Here is a 16,735-nt window from a genome sequence, read left to right as displayed (position 1 = left end):
TCTTTGCAGTGATTACTTTAGGAAGGCTTTCTTATCTCTCCTTGCTATTTTCTGGAACTCTGCATTCAGATGGATGTATCTTTCCTTTTCTCCTTTGCCTTTTTCTTCTCTTCTTTTCTCAGGTATTTATAAGCCCTCCTCAGACAACCATTTTGCCTTTTTGCATTTCTTTTTCTTGGGAATGGTTTTGATCACTGCGTCCTGTACAGTGTCATGAACCTCCGTCCATAGTTCTTCAGGCACTCTATCAGATCTAATCCCTTGAATCTGTTTGTCACTTCCACTATATAATTATAAGGGATTTGATTTTGGTCATACCTGAATGGTCTAGCAGTTTTCCCTACTTTCTTTAATTTAATACTGAATTTTGCAATAAGGAGTTTATGATCTGAGCCACAGTCAGCTCCCGGTCTTGTTTTTGCTGACTATATAGAGCTTCTCCATCTTTGGCTGCAAAGAATATAATCAGTTTGATTTTGGTGTTGACCATCTGGTGATGTCCATGTGTAGAGTCATCTCTTGTGTTGTTGGAAGAGTGTTTGCTATGACCAGTGCATTCTCTTAGCAAAACTCTATAAGCCTTTACCCTGCTTCATTTTGTACTCCCAAGGCCAAACTTGCTTGTTACTCTAGGTGTCTCTTGACTTCTTACTTTTGCATTCCAGTTCCTGATGATGAAAAAAGATCTTGTAGGTCTTCATAAAACTGTTCAACTTCAGCTTCTTTGGCATTAGTGGTTGGGGCATAGACCTGGATTACTGTGATATTGAGTGGTTTGCCTTGGAAACGAAAAGAGATCGATCATTCTGTCGTTTTTGAGATTGCACCCAGGTACTGCATTTCAGACTCTGTTGTTGACTCTGAGGGCTGTTCTACTTCTTGTGAGGGATTCTTGCCCACAGTAGTAGATATAATGGTCATCAATTAAATTTGCCGATTCCGGTCCTTTTTGGTTTACTGATTGATTTCCTGAGATGTTGACGCTCACTCTTGCCATCTCCTGTTTGACTACTTCCAATTTACCTTGATTCATGGACCTAACATTCCAGGTTCCTATGCAGTACTGTTCTTTGTAGCATTGGACTTCACTTTCACCACCAGACACATCCACAACTGGGTGTTGTTTCCACTTTGACTCAGCCTCTTCATTCCTTCTGGAGCTATTTTGTTGCTCTTCTCCAGTAGCATATTAGACACCTACCGGCCTGGGGATTCTAGATTTTGACATCTATCTAAATACCTCTCAGTGGCCCACAGAAATGGAATGAAGGCACAGGAAATTGAAAGCCGCATATCAGAGTTGGAGTATACAGCCTTTGGCAAGGCTGGTGCTGGGTGGCTGTTAAACACATGCTGTCATTTTCATCTCCTTGTCTTTTTCTTGCTGTGTGCTCTTCTCTGTTCCTGGGGTATGAATTACCTCTGCCCACGGTTTTTCTGTTTCAAAGTGGATAAAAACGGATGGACTTCACTAGATAGAACTGGGACAACGTGATTCACCTTTGTATCTCTAGCAACTAGCTTTGGCAATAAATGCCCCATAAATGTGTGTTGAAGGAACTCTAAATTATGAAATTAACAGAATAGGTCCTTGGGTCAGCCTTTCCCATGAGTTGTTTAGTGTTTGCTGGTTTCTGAACAGCCTTCTTGTGAAAATAGGAATAAACAATTGAATCATTTTTTTTTTTTTTTTTTTTTTTACAAATTTATTCCTTACTTATTTTATAGTTTTAAGCCATTTTTCTTCTCCTGATTGTGGAATAAAAAGTCTTGCCTTGAATTTCTGCCATGGAGCAGGGGTAGAGATTGGTCTGTAAGATGAGGAAACCTCTGTTTTTTCTTATTTCCATAGTCACAGGTGATTGTGGCTGTATCTATAGCTCAGCATTCCTATAGTTTCTGTCATAGTATTCGTCCTAGTTTGGTGCTAAAACTGCTTTTTTGTGTTCCCAGCTCTGAAGTACACTCTGGCCCAGAACCACCATTGCCAATTAAGACTGCAGTCTAAAGACTGCCCTTTAGACTGCAGCACAGTAGACTCCCACTAGACAGACTGGGTGGGGAAGAATGCTGGGAGTAGGGGGCAGGTGGGTGATAAGTGGGGACTGGGCTGCATGATTGTAGACCATGAAGATAAGCTAATTCAGAGTTTGCTATGTGAAAGACTGGTATTTTTATTGATGTGAACTGCTTACGGTTTCTTTTTTCTTTCTGTTTCTGTTTATTTAGTAGTACTAACTAACGAAGTAGCCAAAAGGCAAGAAATAGTAGGGAGAGAAAACAAAGGGCCTATATAGTCTGAGGATCAAGTAAACAGTCTGAATATTTGATGATATCTACTGTATTATATGTTATAAAAACCAAATTTCACGAAATAGAAAACCTGTTTTAATTCATACCTCTGAAGATTCTTGTTACTTTAGGCATAATCACAGAAATGGGCTTTCTTTGCCTATTTGGCCAATAGTTTGGCTTCTGTTTCTGAACAGATCATTGTTAGTTTGCTCACTGTTGGGAAGAGCCAACATGAGTAAAGGGGTGGAGACAGGAACAAATCACAGGTTGATCTCTCATTACTGAATGAATATGTGCACTTATATGTGACAAATTGGGGCATGCTTTTTTTTTAATTATTATTTTATTTTTGGCTCTGCTGGGTCTTCACTGTGGTGTGTGGGCTCCTCATTGTGGTGGTTTCTCGTTGCGGAGCAGGCTCTAGGCACATAGGCTTTAGTAGCTGCGGTGCCTGGACTCTATCTTAAGTGCTGGCTCAGTAGTTTTGGCATGTGGGCTTAGTTGCCACGCAGCATGTGGGTCTCCTGCATTGGCAGGAGGATTGTTAACCCTTGGACCACCATGGATGCCCTTATGACTCTTTATTGACCAAAAGAGTCAGAATACAATTTCATAAAAAATATCCATGTGTGTGCTTTTTTGTTGTTTAGTCCCTCAGTTGTGTCCGACCCTGTGACTGCATGGACTGAAGCACACCAGGCTTCCCTGTCCATCACACTTTCCCAGAGTTTGCTCAAACTCATGTCCATTGAGTTGGTGATGCCATCCAACCATCTCATCCTCTGTTGTCCTCTTCTCCTGCCCTCACTCTTTCCCAGCATCAGGGTCTTTTCCAGTGAGTTGGCTCTTTGCATCAGGTGGCCAAAGTATTGGAGCTTCAGCACCAGTCCTTCTAACGAATATTCAGGATTGATTTCCTTTTGCATTGATTGGTTTGATCTCCTTGCTGTCCAAGGGACTCTCAAGAGTCTTATCCAGCACCACAGTTTGAAACCATCAGTTCTTCGGCATGCAGCCTTCTTTATGGTCCAACTCTCACAACTGTACATGACTATTGGAGAAGACATATGCTTTTTAATGATATTTTTTAAAGTATTTACATAAAACCTTTGAAAAAGTCACCTATTTACAGTAGAGGCTTCCCTGCATTAAATCTGTGAGCACTTGAAAGTGAGGAAAGGGGTACCTTGTGCCCTCTTGTGGCCAAGTTGTTGTCTCCCCACCCCTCCACCCCAGCCCTGTCTTCCTGTTGCTCAACCAGGCTTCCTTGCCTATTTTTCTAAAGCCACAGAAGGACATGTCCTATTTCATTATAGTACAAGAAAGAGAACATTTGGAGATGGGGTATGGTTTTTATCACTGGGTCTGTTTTCTAATCTGAAAAGAAGACCATAATGGTTTAGGTGGTAATGAGAAGTTACTGGTAAAGGTGAGAGTACCTTTACTTAGCAACTCTTAAGCTGCTGGAAATAAGCCGCTTAAGAATTTCCTGTTGGCACAAGCCATTTTATAATAAGCCTGGGGTATTTTTTATTTATCTTACTTTTACATAGTAGAAGATTTAATCTCCTAGGTTGGAGCAATGCCAGAAAATAATCCAGAAAACTTGTTCCAAACTGCTATAAAAATCCGTAAATATATTGCAGTGAATTTAGAAGCCTTTGTTTCACTAAAAGAAAAAAATCCATTTTGCTGTCAATTTGTCAAACTGTCCATCTCAGCTAACCCAGTTCAACCTGTGGTTCCTTTTCCCTTTTGAGCAGCAAGTCTTACTGGGAAGGATTGTTTCCCTGATGTGAATTCCATTCTTTTACAGGCTAAGTGTGTGTGGAAACACCCACCTGGTGATGAGATATATCGCAAAGGTTCAATATCTGTATTTGAAGTAGATGGCAAGAAAAACAAGGTAAAAATGGTGACATCAGAAAAAGGGATGGAAATGTACTTTCACTAGTTTCAGAAATTTATCTCCAGCTTGTAAAGAAGATAGAACTTTTCTATTGGCCAAAATACAGTTTCTGCTCCATTAACAATAATGGTGTGATCTTTAATTTTAGTCCTTTGTCTAAGTATAAGAATCACTTGCTGACACATAAATGCTGTTTCTTTACTTCCAGATCTACTGCCAAAACCTGTGCCTGTTGGCCAAGCTTTTTCTGGACCACAAGACATTATATTATGATGTGGAACCCTTCCTGTTCTATGTTATGACAGAAGCAGACAGCACTGGTTGTCACCTGATTGGATATTTTTCCAAGGTCAGCGGGATCTGGAGATTAAGAAGCTGATGACCAGAGCAGGGTAGTTGATGGTGGCATATGAAGCCTCAAATCGCTGACAGAAAGAGGCGGTTCCCTGGGCATTGATGATTGCCCTTCTCTTAAAGGGTGCCAGGGGGTGGGGTGGACATCCACGTATCAAAGATTATTTAATGAAAATGTGCAGTCTTTATGAAAAGCTTTTGGCTTATTCATTTCTGGACTTGTGGGTTGAAGCTGCCCATTAGTTGCTGGCCAGCACCCGGCCTACTAACCCACAAGCCCACATCTTGCCATCCAAGCCAGCCAGCTCTCTTGGCTTTGCTCTCCTCTGTGTTATTAGCTTAAAACCAGGAAATATGTTCCTTTTGCCTGGTTTTCTAGCTGGGCTCCTTCAGTGATAACACCACTACACCTTTAAAGATTCAAGGCCAGATTTTGCTTATAACTGTTCAATATAGCAACTTTATTGAAATATAATTTTCACAGACCATACACTTCACTCATTTACAGTGTATGATGCTGTGGGTTTTAGTATAGTTACAGAGTTGTGCAGCCACCATGCAGTCACCACTATCATTTTTGTTACTCCCAATTTGAAACACCGTACCCATAAGTAGTCACTCCTCCTTTCCACTCATTCTGTTCCCAGGCCCACTGTCTCTGTTTAAGCTTGCATATTCTGGGCATTTCACATGAATGGAATCATACGATATGTGATTTAAAGAGTGCTACTCTAGAGTGGATTCAGTGTTCTAAACCTTCTTGCCTTGCTCTTTGCCTCTGAAAAGGAATCCTAGAGTCAGTGCCCTTAAGGTGAGACTGGAGGTCTCAGCTAGGGAAACCTTGGGATCATTAGCATAAAGGGTAGGGATGTACCAACTGTGAGGCCTGACAGCCACTCCCCAGAACTAGTTAGCATGTATTTTGTAAGCAGCCTTGCTTGTATCTGGGACTGCTGAGACACCTTTGGTCCCGTATTCTTCCAGTCTTCTCATCTGTTTGCTCTTGATTTTAGGAAAAGAATTCATTCCTCAACTACAACGTATCCTGTATCCTTACCATGCCTCAGTACATGAGACAGGGCTATGGCAAGATGCTCATTGATTTCAGTAAGTAAAACAGCCAAGTCATAAGTTGCACAAGCAGGGATTGTTGAAGTATTGTTGTCTTTTTGTCCTGTGGTCTGTCTTCACAATTCCTGGCATATAGTGGAATTACACTCATATTAAGTGAGTGAGTAAGTGGAAAAAACCTGAACATTGTCAGTTGGCCTGCTACACATTGAACACTCGGATGAATACAGGACCCTGAGTTGGTACCTAATAGACTATAGATATATGAGATATAGAGGATAGTAAAGTAAGCTCTTTAGTATTATCCTAACGTGAGACTTATGAATAGCACATTCATCTGTAAAGCTTCATATTTGTTTATGGGTGTTAAGTTCAGTTTCGTAAGTTGTTCTCTAAAGGCACTTGATAGAGGCTTTGGGTCTTATTAATCATGAATGCTGTATTTGAGAATTTGCCTATTCAGTAAAATTTATGTGTAACCTAAAATCAAAGAACATGCACATGGCAGCGAAAAAAAAGTCACCACATGTTTCCAGATGAGGTCAAACATACTTATTTTGGCTTTGTTTACGCTGGTGTCCTTTAGAGCCATGTTGTTCATATTTTTATGCTTTTTGTTGCTATTTTTATCTTTTATTATTATTTTTTGGCCATGCCACGTAACTTGTGGGCTCTTAATTCCTCTGACAAGGGATCAAACCCAGGCCCTCAGCAGTGAAAGCGTAGCCACTGGAATTCCCTGTTGATTTTCAGTGGCCCCTGAGCATAGTGCTGAAGTACTATCTAGTAAGTCTGCGATGTGCCTTCCAGAGAAAATGTGTTTTGTAGACAGGTTTTTATCAGGCATTCGTGATTGTGCTGTTGGCTTTTAGTTCAGTGTTAAGTCAACAGTATGTATTAAATGGGTGTCTTTAAACAAAAACACATAAAATTGGTTATATATTGATTGGTTGATGAAAATGTGACGAGGGGTCCACAGGAACCTAACCCTGTATTTACCCCAAGAGCAATGGTTCAATATAGCTTATTTAGTGTTTGCTGTGACTTTATAGAATATAATTACTGTAAGTAATGAGATTGAGCTGTATTTTATTCCATGTTCACTGTAACATGATATATTTTGGTCAAATTAGAATTCCTAGAATCAGCTTTTGAAGCCACTTGGTTAGAGATAAATCAGGAAATGGCATAATCCACTAATGGAGTTGAGGGGACTGTGTATCTTTGAATAGGTAACAACTATTTTATAAACTTTGTGGAAATTTTCAAACATACACTAAAGTAGCATAATAGTATAATAAACCCCCCTGTAATGATTATCATTTTATGGCCAGTCTTGTTTTACTTATAGTCACACCCTCAGTTATTTTGGAATCTCTAAAAGTATAAGGTCTGTTATACCTCAAAAAGCCCTACAAAACAAAAAATTCCTTAATGTCATAAAATACACTATTCAAATTTTCATTATTTTGTGATTTGATTCTTTAAAAAAAAAAAGTTGTTTTTATGCAAATACAGATAGAACTGTGTAGCTTATAAATCAGTTTTTAGTTTAGAGGTTCCCGCTCCATCTCTTTTTTTCTTTACTATTTATTTAAGTTGGTTATCCAGTAGTTTTAGTTACCTGAAGTATGAGTTTGCTGACTTCATCCCCCTGGTGTTGAAAGTTAGATGTTTAGCTGTTAAAACTGGAGACTTTGTGAAATTCAGATCATGTCTATTCCCATCTGCTGCCCACCACCAATATTTCATAGGCTGTACTGAGATAATCCATTCTTTTTTTCTTTTAAGAATTTTTAGGGTTACTTAAAAAAATTTTTTTTTTTTTAATTTATTTTTGGCTGCATTGGGTCTTTGTTGCTATGCCTGGGCTTTCTCTAGCTTCAGCGAGCGGGGGCTACTCTTTGGTGCGCTGTTCAGACTTAACATTCTGGTGGCTGCTCTTATTACGAAGCGCAGGCTCTAGGCACTCAGGCTCAGCAGCTTCAGCTCTGGGGCTCTAAGGGTGCAGGCTCGTCAGTTGTGGTGCTCAGGCTTAGTTGCTCCGAAGCATGTAGAATCTTCCTGGACCTGGGATTGAACCCTTGTCCCCTGCATTGGCAGGAGTATTCTTGTCCACCTCACCACCAGGCAAGTTCTGAGATAATCCATAAAGTGCAAATATCTGCAAAAGCTTGAAAGCTATATAGTGAAATGGCTTTCAAATCTGTTTCCATCTACTCTGTTCTCTTTTTTGGCTTGTGGGATCTTAGACCCTTGACCAGGCATCAAACCTGGGCCCCAGGCAGTGAAAGCGCTGAGTCTTAATCGCTGAACTGCTAGGGAATTCCTCATCTTCTTTGTTGTTAATGCATACCTACAGATAACTATTAATATTAATAAGTTTCTAGTGCAGGCTTCCACTAGAAGGCTTTTATATTAAATGTCTGTTATAAGTAAATGTGAAAACACATTCGTCCCCTTTTGTTTGTACAAAGGCAGTCAACTGTACTACAGCTAATACATAGCATTGCATTAAATGACTGGACCCTGATGGATATTGCCAAGCAGACTCTGTTCCTTAAATCTTTATCCATTTTGGTACGCTGTTCTTCTTAGGATGAGATACAGTATCTGCATTGTTCTCTGGCAGGTTATTTGCTTTCCAAAGTGGAAGAAAAAGTTGGCTCCCCAGAACGTCCACTCTCAGATCTGGGGCTCATAAGCTATCGCAGTTACTGGAAAGAAGTGCTTCTTCGTTACCTGCACAATTTCCAAGGCAAAGAGATTTCTATCAAAGGTTGGTTTTTTGCTCTTAGAGAATGTTACCTAAGATGTTTGCTCCTCTGAATATTCTGACTTTTCTGTTTGGCCCGGTTCATGTTTTGTAATCAGCGAAGGTAATGCCACATTCTGTGTTGCATCTGAATATGAGAGCAGAAGGCTAACTGATGTGGACCACTCACCAAGGTGCCTAAGGATTCCAGAGCATTTGGCCCTAGGGACTGGTTATCTGATTTGGTGTCTCAAATTTTAGGTTGCTAACACTTTATTTCACAAAATTCTCAACAAAAGCAAGAAAGAAGAAAAACTTCAGGTCATTTGGCACACACAGGAACTTCTAACATCCTGGAATATTTATGCAAGAGTGAAATAATTTAGTTTGTTCTTTGACTTCAATGTCTATAGGAGCCGAAGTGGTTTCCTGCTGTACTGCCCCTCTTTTGTAGTTATTTTAAGTGGTCAGATGAATACTTTATAAACTTGTGGACAGCTTGGGTCAAGTAGCAAAGATTCCAAACATTTGGAGTCTGTAGATTTCCTTCAAAGGAAAGGGGTCCTTGGTAAGGGGGTGGGGAGGTCTGCATTTTGAGCAAGTAGCTCTTCTGTTTCAGAAATTAGCCAGGAGACAGCTGTGAATCCTGTGGACATTGTCAGCACTCTGCAAGCCCTTCAGATGCTCAAGTATTGGAAAGGAAAACACCTAGTTTTGAAAAGACAGGTAAAGTTTCTGTTAGCCTTTTTACTCATTGCTTTATGTCTCTTGAGGCCTAGCAAAGTGGAGCCTTCACACCTTCAAGGTAACCTTCCCTTTTTAAAGAGTCTGACTCCATGCAGCTTTTCCTTTGCTCTCACTGTTAGACTTGTCTCCAACTGTACCCTTATCAGAAGCTTCTGGTAAACTCCTGTCTCATACTTGGATGACAGAAGCATCAACAGCTCCAGTTAAGCAGCTTTATGTTGCACTTCTGTCCTTTCATGGTTTTCTTACATCAGAGAAGAGTGCCCATCTGTGGAGGAGAATCTCCATAACCTCCAGGGCCTGTAGAAGTGGTTTTAAATTCCTTTAACAAATGCCATCTCAGTTCAGTTCAGTTCAGTTCAGTCACTCAGTCGTGTCCAATTCTTTGCAACCCCATCACAGGCACGCCAGGCCTCCCTGTCCATCACCAACTCCTGGAGTTCAGTCAAACTCACGTCCATTGAGTCGGTGATGCCATCCAGCCATCTCATCTTTGGTCGTCCCCTTTTCCTCCTGCCCCCAATCCCTCCCAGAAGCAGAATCTTTTCCAATGAGTCAACTCCTCTCATGAGGTGGCCAAAGTACTGGAGTTTCAGCTTTAGCATCATTCCTTCCAAAGAAATCCCAGGGCTGATCTCCTTTAGAATGGACTGGTTGGATCTCCTTGCAGTCCAAGGGACTCTCAGGAGTCTTCTCCAATACCACAGTTCAAAAGCATCAATTCTTCAGCGCTCAGCTTTCTTCACAGTCCAACTCTCACATCCATATATGACTACTGGAAAAACCGTAGCCCTGACTGATGTCAATTTAAAAATTTTTTTCAGTTGACTTACAACATTTACTCTGGAGGGGCCATGGCAACCCACTCTAGTGTTCTTGTATGGAGAATCCCATGAACAGGGAAGCCTGTCAGGGTTGCACAGAGTCAGGCACGACTGAAGTGACTTAGCACGTATGCACAATTAATAAGGGAAGATGGGTAATGATTTTCAGGTCTTGCTGAGGGCATAATAGGAAGAAATGGATTAGGTAGGAGAACATTAGGTAAATCAAAAGAGCTTTTTTTTAATACCTGTCTCTTAGTATATTATGAAACCTTTGGTGATTTCTTCTTTGCTAACAATCATTTTAGAATCCACATATAAAGATGTTTTAGTTGAATGCATATAATAATTTTTTCCCATTGTTTTCTCTCAGGATCTCATTGATGAGTGGATAGCCAAAGAGGCCAAAAGATCCAACTCCAATAAAACCATGGATCCAAGCTGTTTAAAATGGACCCCTCCCAAGGGCACTTAAAGTGACCGGTTACTCCGAGCCAGCGAACCCCAGCAGTAGGAATCCGTACCCTAGGGATCTGCCTGTCATTTCTGTTGCTCTTGTGATTGGCAAGCACAGTATCCTTTGGGAAGGCCATCCCCCTCAGGACTGTCCTGGCTCCGACCTTCGTGTACACTGCAGACGCTGGTTCTGAGGAACTGTTGTTTCGGCCTCAGTGAGGTTGCCTGGATGGGATCTCTATTACACTTGAGTGCAGATCCCTTGTAGCACTGACCCAAGGTGTTCTGTTTTGGTACTGTACCTGTCCAGTCACTGGTTCTCTCCTCTGGCCCCATGAGGTTGTGTCGTGTCTTCTAAACTTTGTAATAGTGCTTCTTGCCACCTGGTCACCAGACCACCAAGTACGGTTACTGCCACCAGGACCTTTCCAGTTATTCCTTACATGTGTTTTTGGAGGGGCAGGGAAGAGGTGACACTTCTGAGTGTGTGTTGGGAGGGGTCCCTTCCCTTTGGATTTCATCTCACTTTAAGTTATTTCCTCCATTTTTACTGAAAGACCTGTTTTTAATCAGTATCAGGCTGACCAGAGCCAAATACTTGTGAAGACTCTTGCAGGGATTAGTCTCGGTCACAGCATATGATCTAAATGAGATGGAGAAAAGGACTGAGAGGCGGTGATTCTCTGATTTGGATTTGAGTTCACCTGTGGGCAGTGGGCAACATCTTGGTGAAAGGGAATGAAATACTACTTTTTGCCTCACGAGAAAGTGCCCAGTAGTAAATGTTTTCTTCTCTTTACTCCCTGCCTCTTTTTACTTTTGCAGGTGCCAAAATAATTTCCAGTTCTCCCTTTCATGCTGCACGATAACCGGTTAATTATATTGCAGAAACCTTTCACCAGTACTGGTCTGATATTACACACCTAAGTTGCACATAAGTTGCATTGCTTTTGTCTGAACATCCTTGGAGAAGTGATTGAGAATGACTTCCGTATCTCAGCCCATGACTCAGCAAGGCAGAATGGCCACCCCTGCCAAGGTTTGCTTTTCTTTTCGACAGTGCCTCACCCTCCCTCTAAGGACTAAAGTGCTTATGCCCTTCCAAGAACTCCATTTCCTTTTTGGGATTTACCACCATCCCCCCATTCTCTGGTCTCCTCTATTTTTGGTGTTGTTTAAGTGAAGGAAGAGATGCTCCCTCTAATTTCTCTCTAGCCCATTATAACCTGCTATCTTGGGGCAGCTTTTGATGTATGACATGTCACCCTTCCCAACTTGGTCTCCTGCAACACCGCTGTCTTCATGTGGAGCCCTCACCACAATCCCAACTCTGGTCATTTGTGCCTTTCTCTTGTCATCTTTGTACACTACTTATATTCACTGTGGGTTGGGGGGAGCTAACTTTAAGCATGTTCAGTGGCAGCTCCCTGCCAGTTTCAGTGTCACTGTTAAAATTTACCCAAAAGCAATTTCACTGGGGGTTTTCTTAAGGGGTAAAGGCCTTTTACAGAAGCTAACCCTTCCCCAAATGTGGTAGAATGTGCTGTTCTGTATCTACTCTTCAATAAAGCATGTTCTCTGCTGAAATTTGTTTCACCCAGGAACTCTCATTTGAGTATGACATGGTGCCACTGGCCTACTGCTAATAAGAAATGCACTTGGGGTTTATTTTCTAAGCAGTAAACTGACTGTTTAGGGACGGGATTTGTGGGTGGGGAAAGTTGTTTTTTCCTCTGATGCAGGCTGTCTGGAGGGAGTGCTTAACTCTGAGCATGTCTAGTTGATGGAGTAAATTCTCTGTGCCACACTCTGGTTCCAGCTAAGAGGTATGCGTAGCTGTGAGTAGTTTCTGTTATCCATTCGAAGACCCAGCAGGAGGTAAGGCTAGGTGGTATAGCTGTGGGAAGTGGGAACAGACGTGTCCTCTTTGACCTCCAGGCTTACTTGCCAGTAGTGAGCAATGCCATCTCTAAGAATCATTGTCTCTCCCAGGTTGAGGTGATTTCTGAAAGTAGCTGCACTTTCCTGTAGCGTTTACCTAGTGTGAGAAATGGCAGACCGGGCACTTAACTGGATGGTAGAGAGGAGGGGGGTGGAGATTGTATTTGTTGGAGTGAATTTGCCCCCTCTGGCCAGCATGGTGAGAACCTCTCCTGGCAGAAAAATTAAGTGTCTTCCTTGGTAAGGTTAGGTGTCCTGCGTGTCACCTACTAGGGTAGGAAATGGGATGAGAAAAACTCAGGCTTATAAAAAGACCATTCTTACACACATCTTAGAGAAACGTGTGCCCTCATTTCCCTCTTCTAGGTGTTTGCGTCTAAGGGAAATTCTGTTGTCTCTCCCATTTTGGAAAAGCTGAGGAAGGTAATATGGACCATGATACTGGATAGACAGTGCAGATCACAAGTCTTTGGTGACTGTCATCCCTCTTTCCTCACCTAGAAACCAAAGGAAGGTTTCTCTGCTTTAAATCCTTACAGGTGTGGGAAGTGGCCGTTCACTTCCTTGGCTGTTTTGAGTCAGACTGTTCCCTCTGGCTCCTTTTGTACCCGCACAAAAGAAGTTTAGCTTCTTAGGCTCCTTTGTTAGAAGAGCATAAGTCTTGAGTCATTCCTGCATCTCTGAGACTCCATAAGTGGAAGCACCAACCATTTCTAGAGGAAGAAAGCCTCAGCATGTGCTGGTTGCTTCTTTTCTGCTCAGCACTGTGCTGGGTACTTTTAACACTGCCTTGTTTGACCCTCCCCTCTGCCATTTGCTTTCTTGGCTTTTTTGATTCCCTAATGATTGATTTACCTTCTCCCTTCTAGTTAGTTTTCTTTGCTTCAGCCACAGTCCCCCATGCTTCTAGTGGCTTCCATTGCCAGAAGAATGACAAGACTGGTGAAGACTTTAAAATGAAAGAATTGAGTTTAGTTACTCCTGTAGGCAGCATTTGTAGGTCAGAGACCTAAACCAGGTTACAGAGATGTGCCTCATTCTGGATCTGCTTCTGATTTAGGAGTAAACTGTTTAGTAAGCAGTGTCCCTTTACTTTTGTGGTTTCCTTCAGTCCTTAGCACATCATCACTGTAAGGTAAATATTGTAGCCCTCTTCCACAGGAGAAAATTTGAGGCTCAGAAGTCTTACTGCTGGGTTATAGAAACAGAATGAGAGCATTGCTTCTCTTGAATCCAGATCCCATGCTTCTGACAAAACTAATGTGAGTCATCTGATGCCTCGGTGCCTGCTTTCCTGTTTCTCACAAGGGGGAACAATGAGTCACATTAAGTAATTTTTAAGAATATGGTGTGCCCTTTATATGGCAAGATGATTCTCTTGACATGACCTGAGCTTTGGTTTATCCCTGTGGTTCTGGGCAGGTTGCCTGACTGGGGTTAGGAATGGCCTCTAATGGAGTTCATGTGAAGCCAGTATAAAAAAAATACCACAGCTTGCTTCCATCATGCATTCCTTCTGGAATATGAAATGAGTGGAAAGCAGTTTTTTGGAAGTATATTAGTAACTAGGCATAAACACATCTGCCTTTTCCTCCTTTGAAGGGCAGTTGATACGCCAAACATTGAAGGAGCATGGTTTTTATGATCCCAGGTACTGGGATCAAACAGTGTTGCTCTCCGTGGTGATCCTTACCCATTTTTCTTCTGACCTTTTGAAAATCTAATAAAAGTATTGGGTCTTTTAAAAGAAAATGTGCAGAAGTGCAGATATGCGCACATTTATCTACCGTTCAGGAGACTGAGGGTTTGAGAAAGCTCCAGTGAAAAGGTAGACGGGAGCCCCCCCGGCCAGCCTTCACTCAGCCCTCGGCTTGTGCATGGTTTGTGCAGGCCCAGGTGACAGGTCCCATTAAGTGAGGTCCAGTGACGACCAAAGGGAACTCCTTACTGGAGGTTAACATGCTGCCTGCCCATGGTTTCACAGATGCATTTGTATACACAGTGCTGTATAGAGTTTTGCATATTCAGAGAATAGGGTGAAACTTTGCTAAATATAATGTATGTTAGGAGTTCTAAAAACTACTTTTTGCTATTCATTGGGATCATGGAGTTACAGAATTGGACCACTGGTTTTACTCCAGCACTTTCTGCTACAAACTTGTATGACTGCATCTCCCAGACTGTCTCCTGCTGATGAGGGCAGTTTAATTGCCCACTTCCTTTGTGGTATTTTCAACAAAATGCCAATGAATGTCACTAAGAAGGGGGTAAAAAAGGACTGCCCAGTGGTGAAAAATGTCCCTTGTGCTGAAAGATCAGTTTGTCTCTTCTGTCTTATGTGAACCTATAGATGCCACCGCCGTTCTGGGGTTTGGGGTCTGTTGATTTGTGCTCAAGTGGAGAAAATAACCTGTGTTGTTGTACAGCTTTGGCGCCACTGCTCCCTCTGGATGTTCTGTGTGAGAACATCTTTACCCTGGACAAGTCATTTCCATTCACAAAACCAGTGTTTCTTAACTCGGTACGTTTTGGAAACCACTCATGTTTTATTCAATCATATGCAAAGTTTTCCGAAATCTATACCCTTATCTCAAAAAAAAGGTGTGGTAGATCACCTCCAGAAATGGTCACCAACAGTCCCATCTCTGTATATGTGTGCTGTTCCTTCCAATAAGAGCTAATTTTCCTTCAGGGTGTGGGGTGGACTTCTCACGAATCAAGGTGCCAGAAGTGATATTTTAGCTGTTTCTACTTTTGCTGTTAGAAACCTAACATTTTCAGACCAGAAGTTTAAGTGTCAAAAATCCAGGCCCTGTACTCAGACCCTGTACCCTGGTGACCTCCTAAAACTAAAGAATCATCCAGCTGAGGGTTGCCAACCTAGAGAATCATGAGAAGTACTGTTTTATATTTTTGGCCGCGCTGAGTGGCATGTGGGATCTTAGTTCCCTGACTAGGGATCAAACTCATGACCCCTACAGTAGATGTGCACAGTCTTAACAATTGGACTGCCAAGGAAGTGCCTGGAAGTATTTTAAACCATTGACTATTTTAGGATGGTTAGATATACATACAGATACATAGCAGTGTGTAGGCGAAAAAAGGACTTGAGAGTAAAGGACCTTTCCTTCTGACCTTTTGAGAATCTAATAAAAGCATTGGGTTTTTTAAAAGAAAAGTGTACATAAATGCAGATATGCACACATTTGTATACAGTTTAGGAGACAGACTTTGAAGTCATTTCTGGACTTGGGTTAATAAATAAACTGGTTTGAGAAAGCTCCAGTGAAAAGGCAGGAACCTCACCTGCCTGCCTTCACAGTTGGTCCTTGTAGTTTTATTTTGGTAAATGATTGCCTGTTATTGGAAACCAGGTGTGCCCAGAGGAGGACCTCCACCTTGTGTAACTCCAGGGGAGCACTATTCATGCAGTGACACCCACAGACCCAGTTTGACTCTGGTTGATATCTCAGCTTCCAGTCAAATTGCCTCTCAGGTCCTTGCCTAGCCTTAGAATTCTTAGTCACCACCTTAGAGAAGTGGATCAGGAAGGGTGAATATCCTATTAGAAATAGGTCTCCAGTTCTTCCCATTTGGGGATTAAGTTCCCATTTATCTTGGCTTTCAAGTTTCCATAAGTGGACTCCACCTGGGTAGTTTTCATCATTCCCCTACACAGCCTCCACATACAGCTGGGCTAGTCTCTTCCTGTTTTCATTTGGGAAGCCTCCATGTCAGCATTCCCCTAAGTGAAGTATTACAGGTAACATGGGTACTGTGGTCAAACTTGGAAAACAGTTGAAGTTGCATATTGATATGTTTCTTGAGTTCAGGGCATCTCAGAACCTCTTGGGATTTTCCAAGAAGGAGACAGAATGTAACGTTTCCTAAAATGGTCTGGAAGGATTCTCTGGAGACCAGGATGCTATGGGGGCAGACATTTAGATGTTTCTTTGGTGCTTACTGAAATGGCCCAACTAAAAAGGAATTCCTTGTGAAGACTTATTTTTCTGCCTAAGACATGTCTGTAATTGTGGCAGAGACCAAGTCATTGTAGGGGTCAAATGTGCTTGGAGTGAAGGACCTTCCCTCAAATCCTGGCTCTGGGATTTCCGGTGCAGATTGAGGATACTACTTGTGGAGGTGACTTGTCTTTTAAGTGTGCCTAATATATTCAGTCAGTCATTTGTACACAAAAGATGTAGAACTTGGTCTCCTGGAGAAGATCAGCATTAAATTCCTAATTGTGATCAGTGTCCTGAAGGACAAAGGACAGGTGTTGGGTAAACATAACTGGAGAGAACTAGCTGAGCTTGGTTATCCAGGAAGCCCTGACTGAGAAGGGAGCTTGCTTTATCATGGGACCTGACAGATGATTGGGTT

At 41.9% G+C, this 16,735-nt stretch overlaps 2 protein-coding genes across 8 annotated transcripts in view; one reads left to right on the top strand and one right to left on the bottom strand.

Annotated features, from left to right (window-relative positions):
• Window positions 1-11,933, top strand: part of KAT7 (lysine acetyltransferase 7) — a 35,976-nt gene extending 24,043 nt beyond the window's left edge. For 6 of the 7 annotated variants that reach the window (XM_068975886.1, XM_068975885.1, XM_068975884.1 and 3 more), the window contains 6 exons: window positions 4,112-4,201; window positions 4,413-4,553; window positions 5,572-5,665; window positions 8,262-8,408; window positions 9,004-9,110; window positions 10,329-11,933. In XM_068975886.1, coding sequence (XP_068831987.1) covers window positions 4,112-4,201; window positions 4,413-4,553; window positions 5,572-5,665; window positions 8,262-8,408; window positions 9,004-9,110; window positions 10,329-10,430 — 681 coding nt within the window. In that variant the 3' untranslated portion in view covers window positions 10,431-11,933. The remainder of the gene's footprint in view (window positions 1-4,111; window positions 4,202-4,412; window positions 4,554-5,571; window positions 5,666-8,261; window positions 8,409-9,003; window positions 9,111-10,328) is intronic. The other variant, XM_068975882.1, reaches the window with a different exon arrangement.
• The window catches only part of PHB1 (prohibitin 1), a 444,472-nt gene that overhangs the window by 384,424 nt on the left and 43,313 nt on the right, over window positions 1-16,735 (bottom strand). The gene's annotated exons all lie outside the window — the stretch shown is intronic.

Source organism: Capricornis sumatraensis, chromosome 8, assembly GCF_032405125.1.
Source record: "Capricornis sumatraensis isolate serow.1 chromosome 8, serow.2, whole genome shotgun sequence".
In the NCBI taxonomy this organism is placed as follows: Eukaryota; Metazoa; Chordata; class Mammalia; order Artiodactyla; family Bovidae; genus Capricornis; species Capricornis sumatraensis.
The sequence above is the reverse complement of the archived record's forward strand: the minus strand, read 5'-3'. Positions and strand labels throughout refer to the sequence as shown.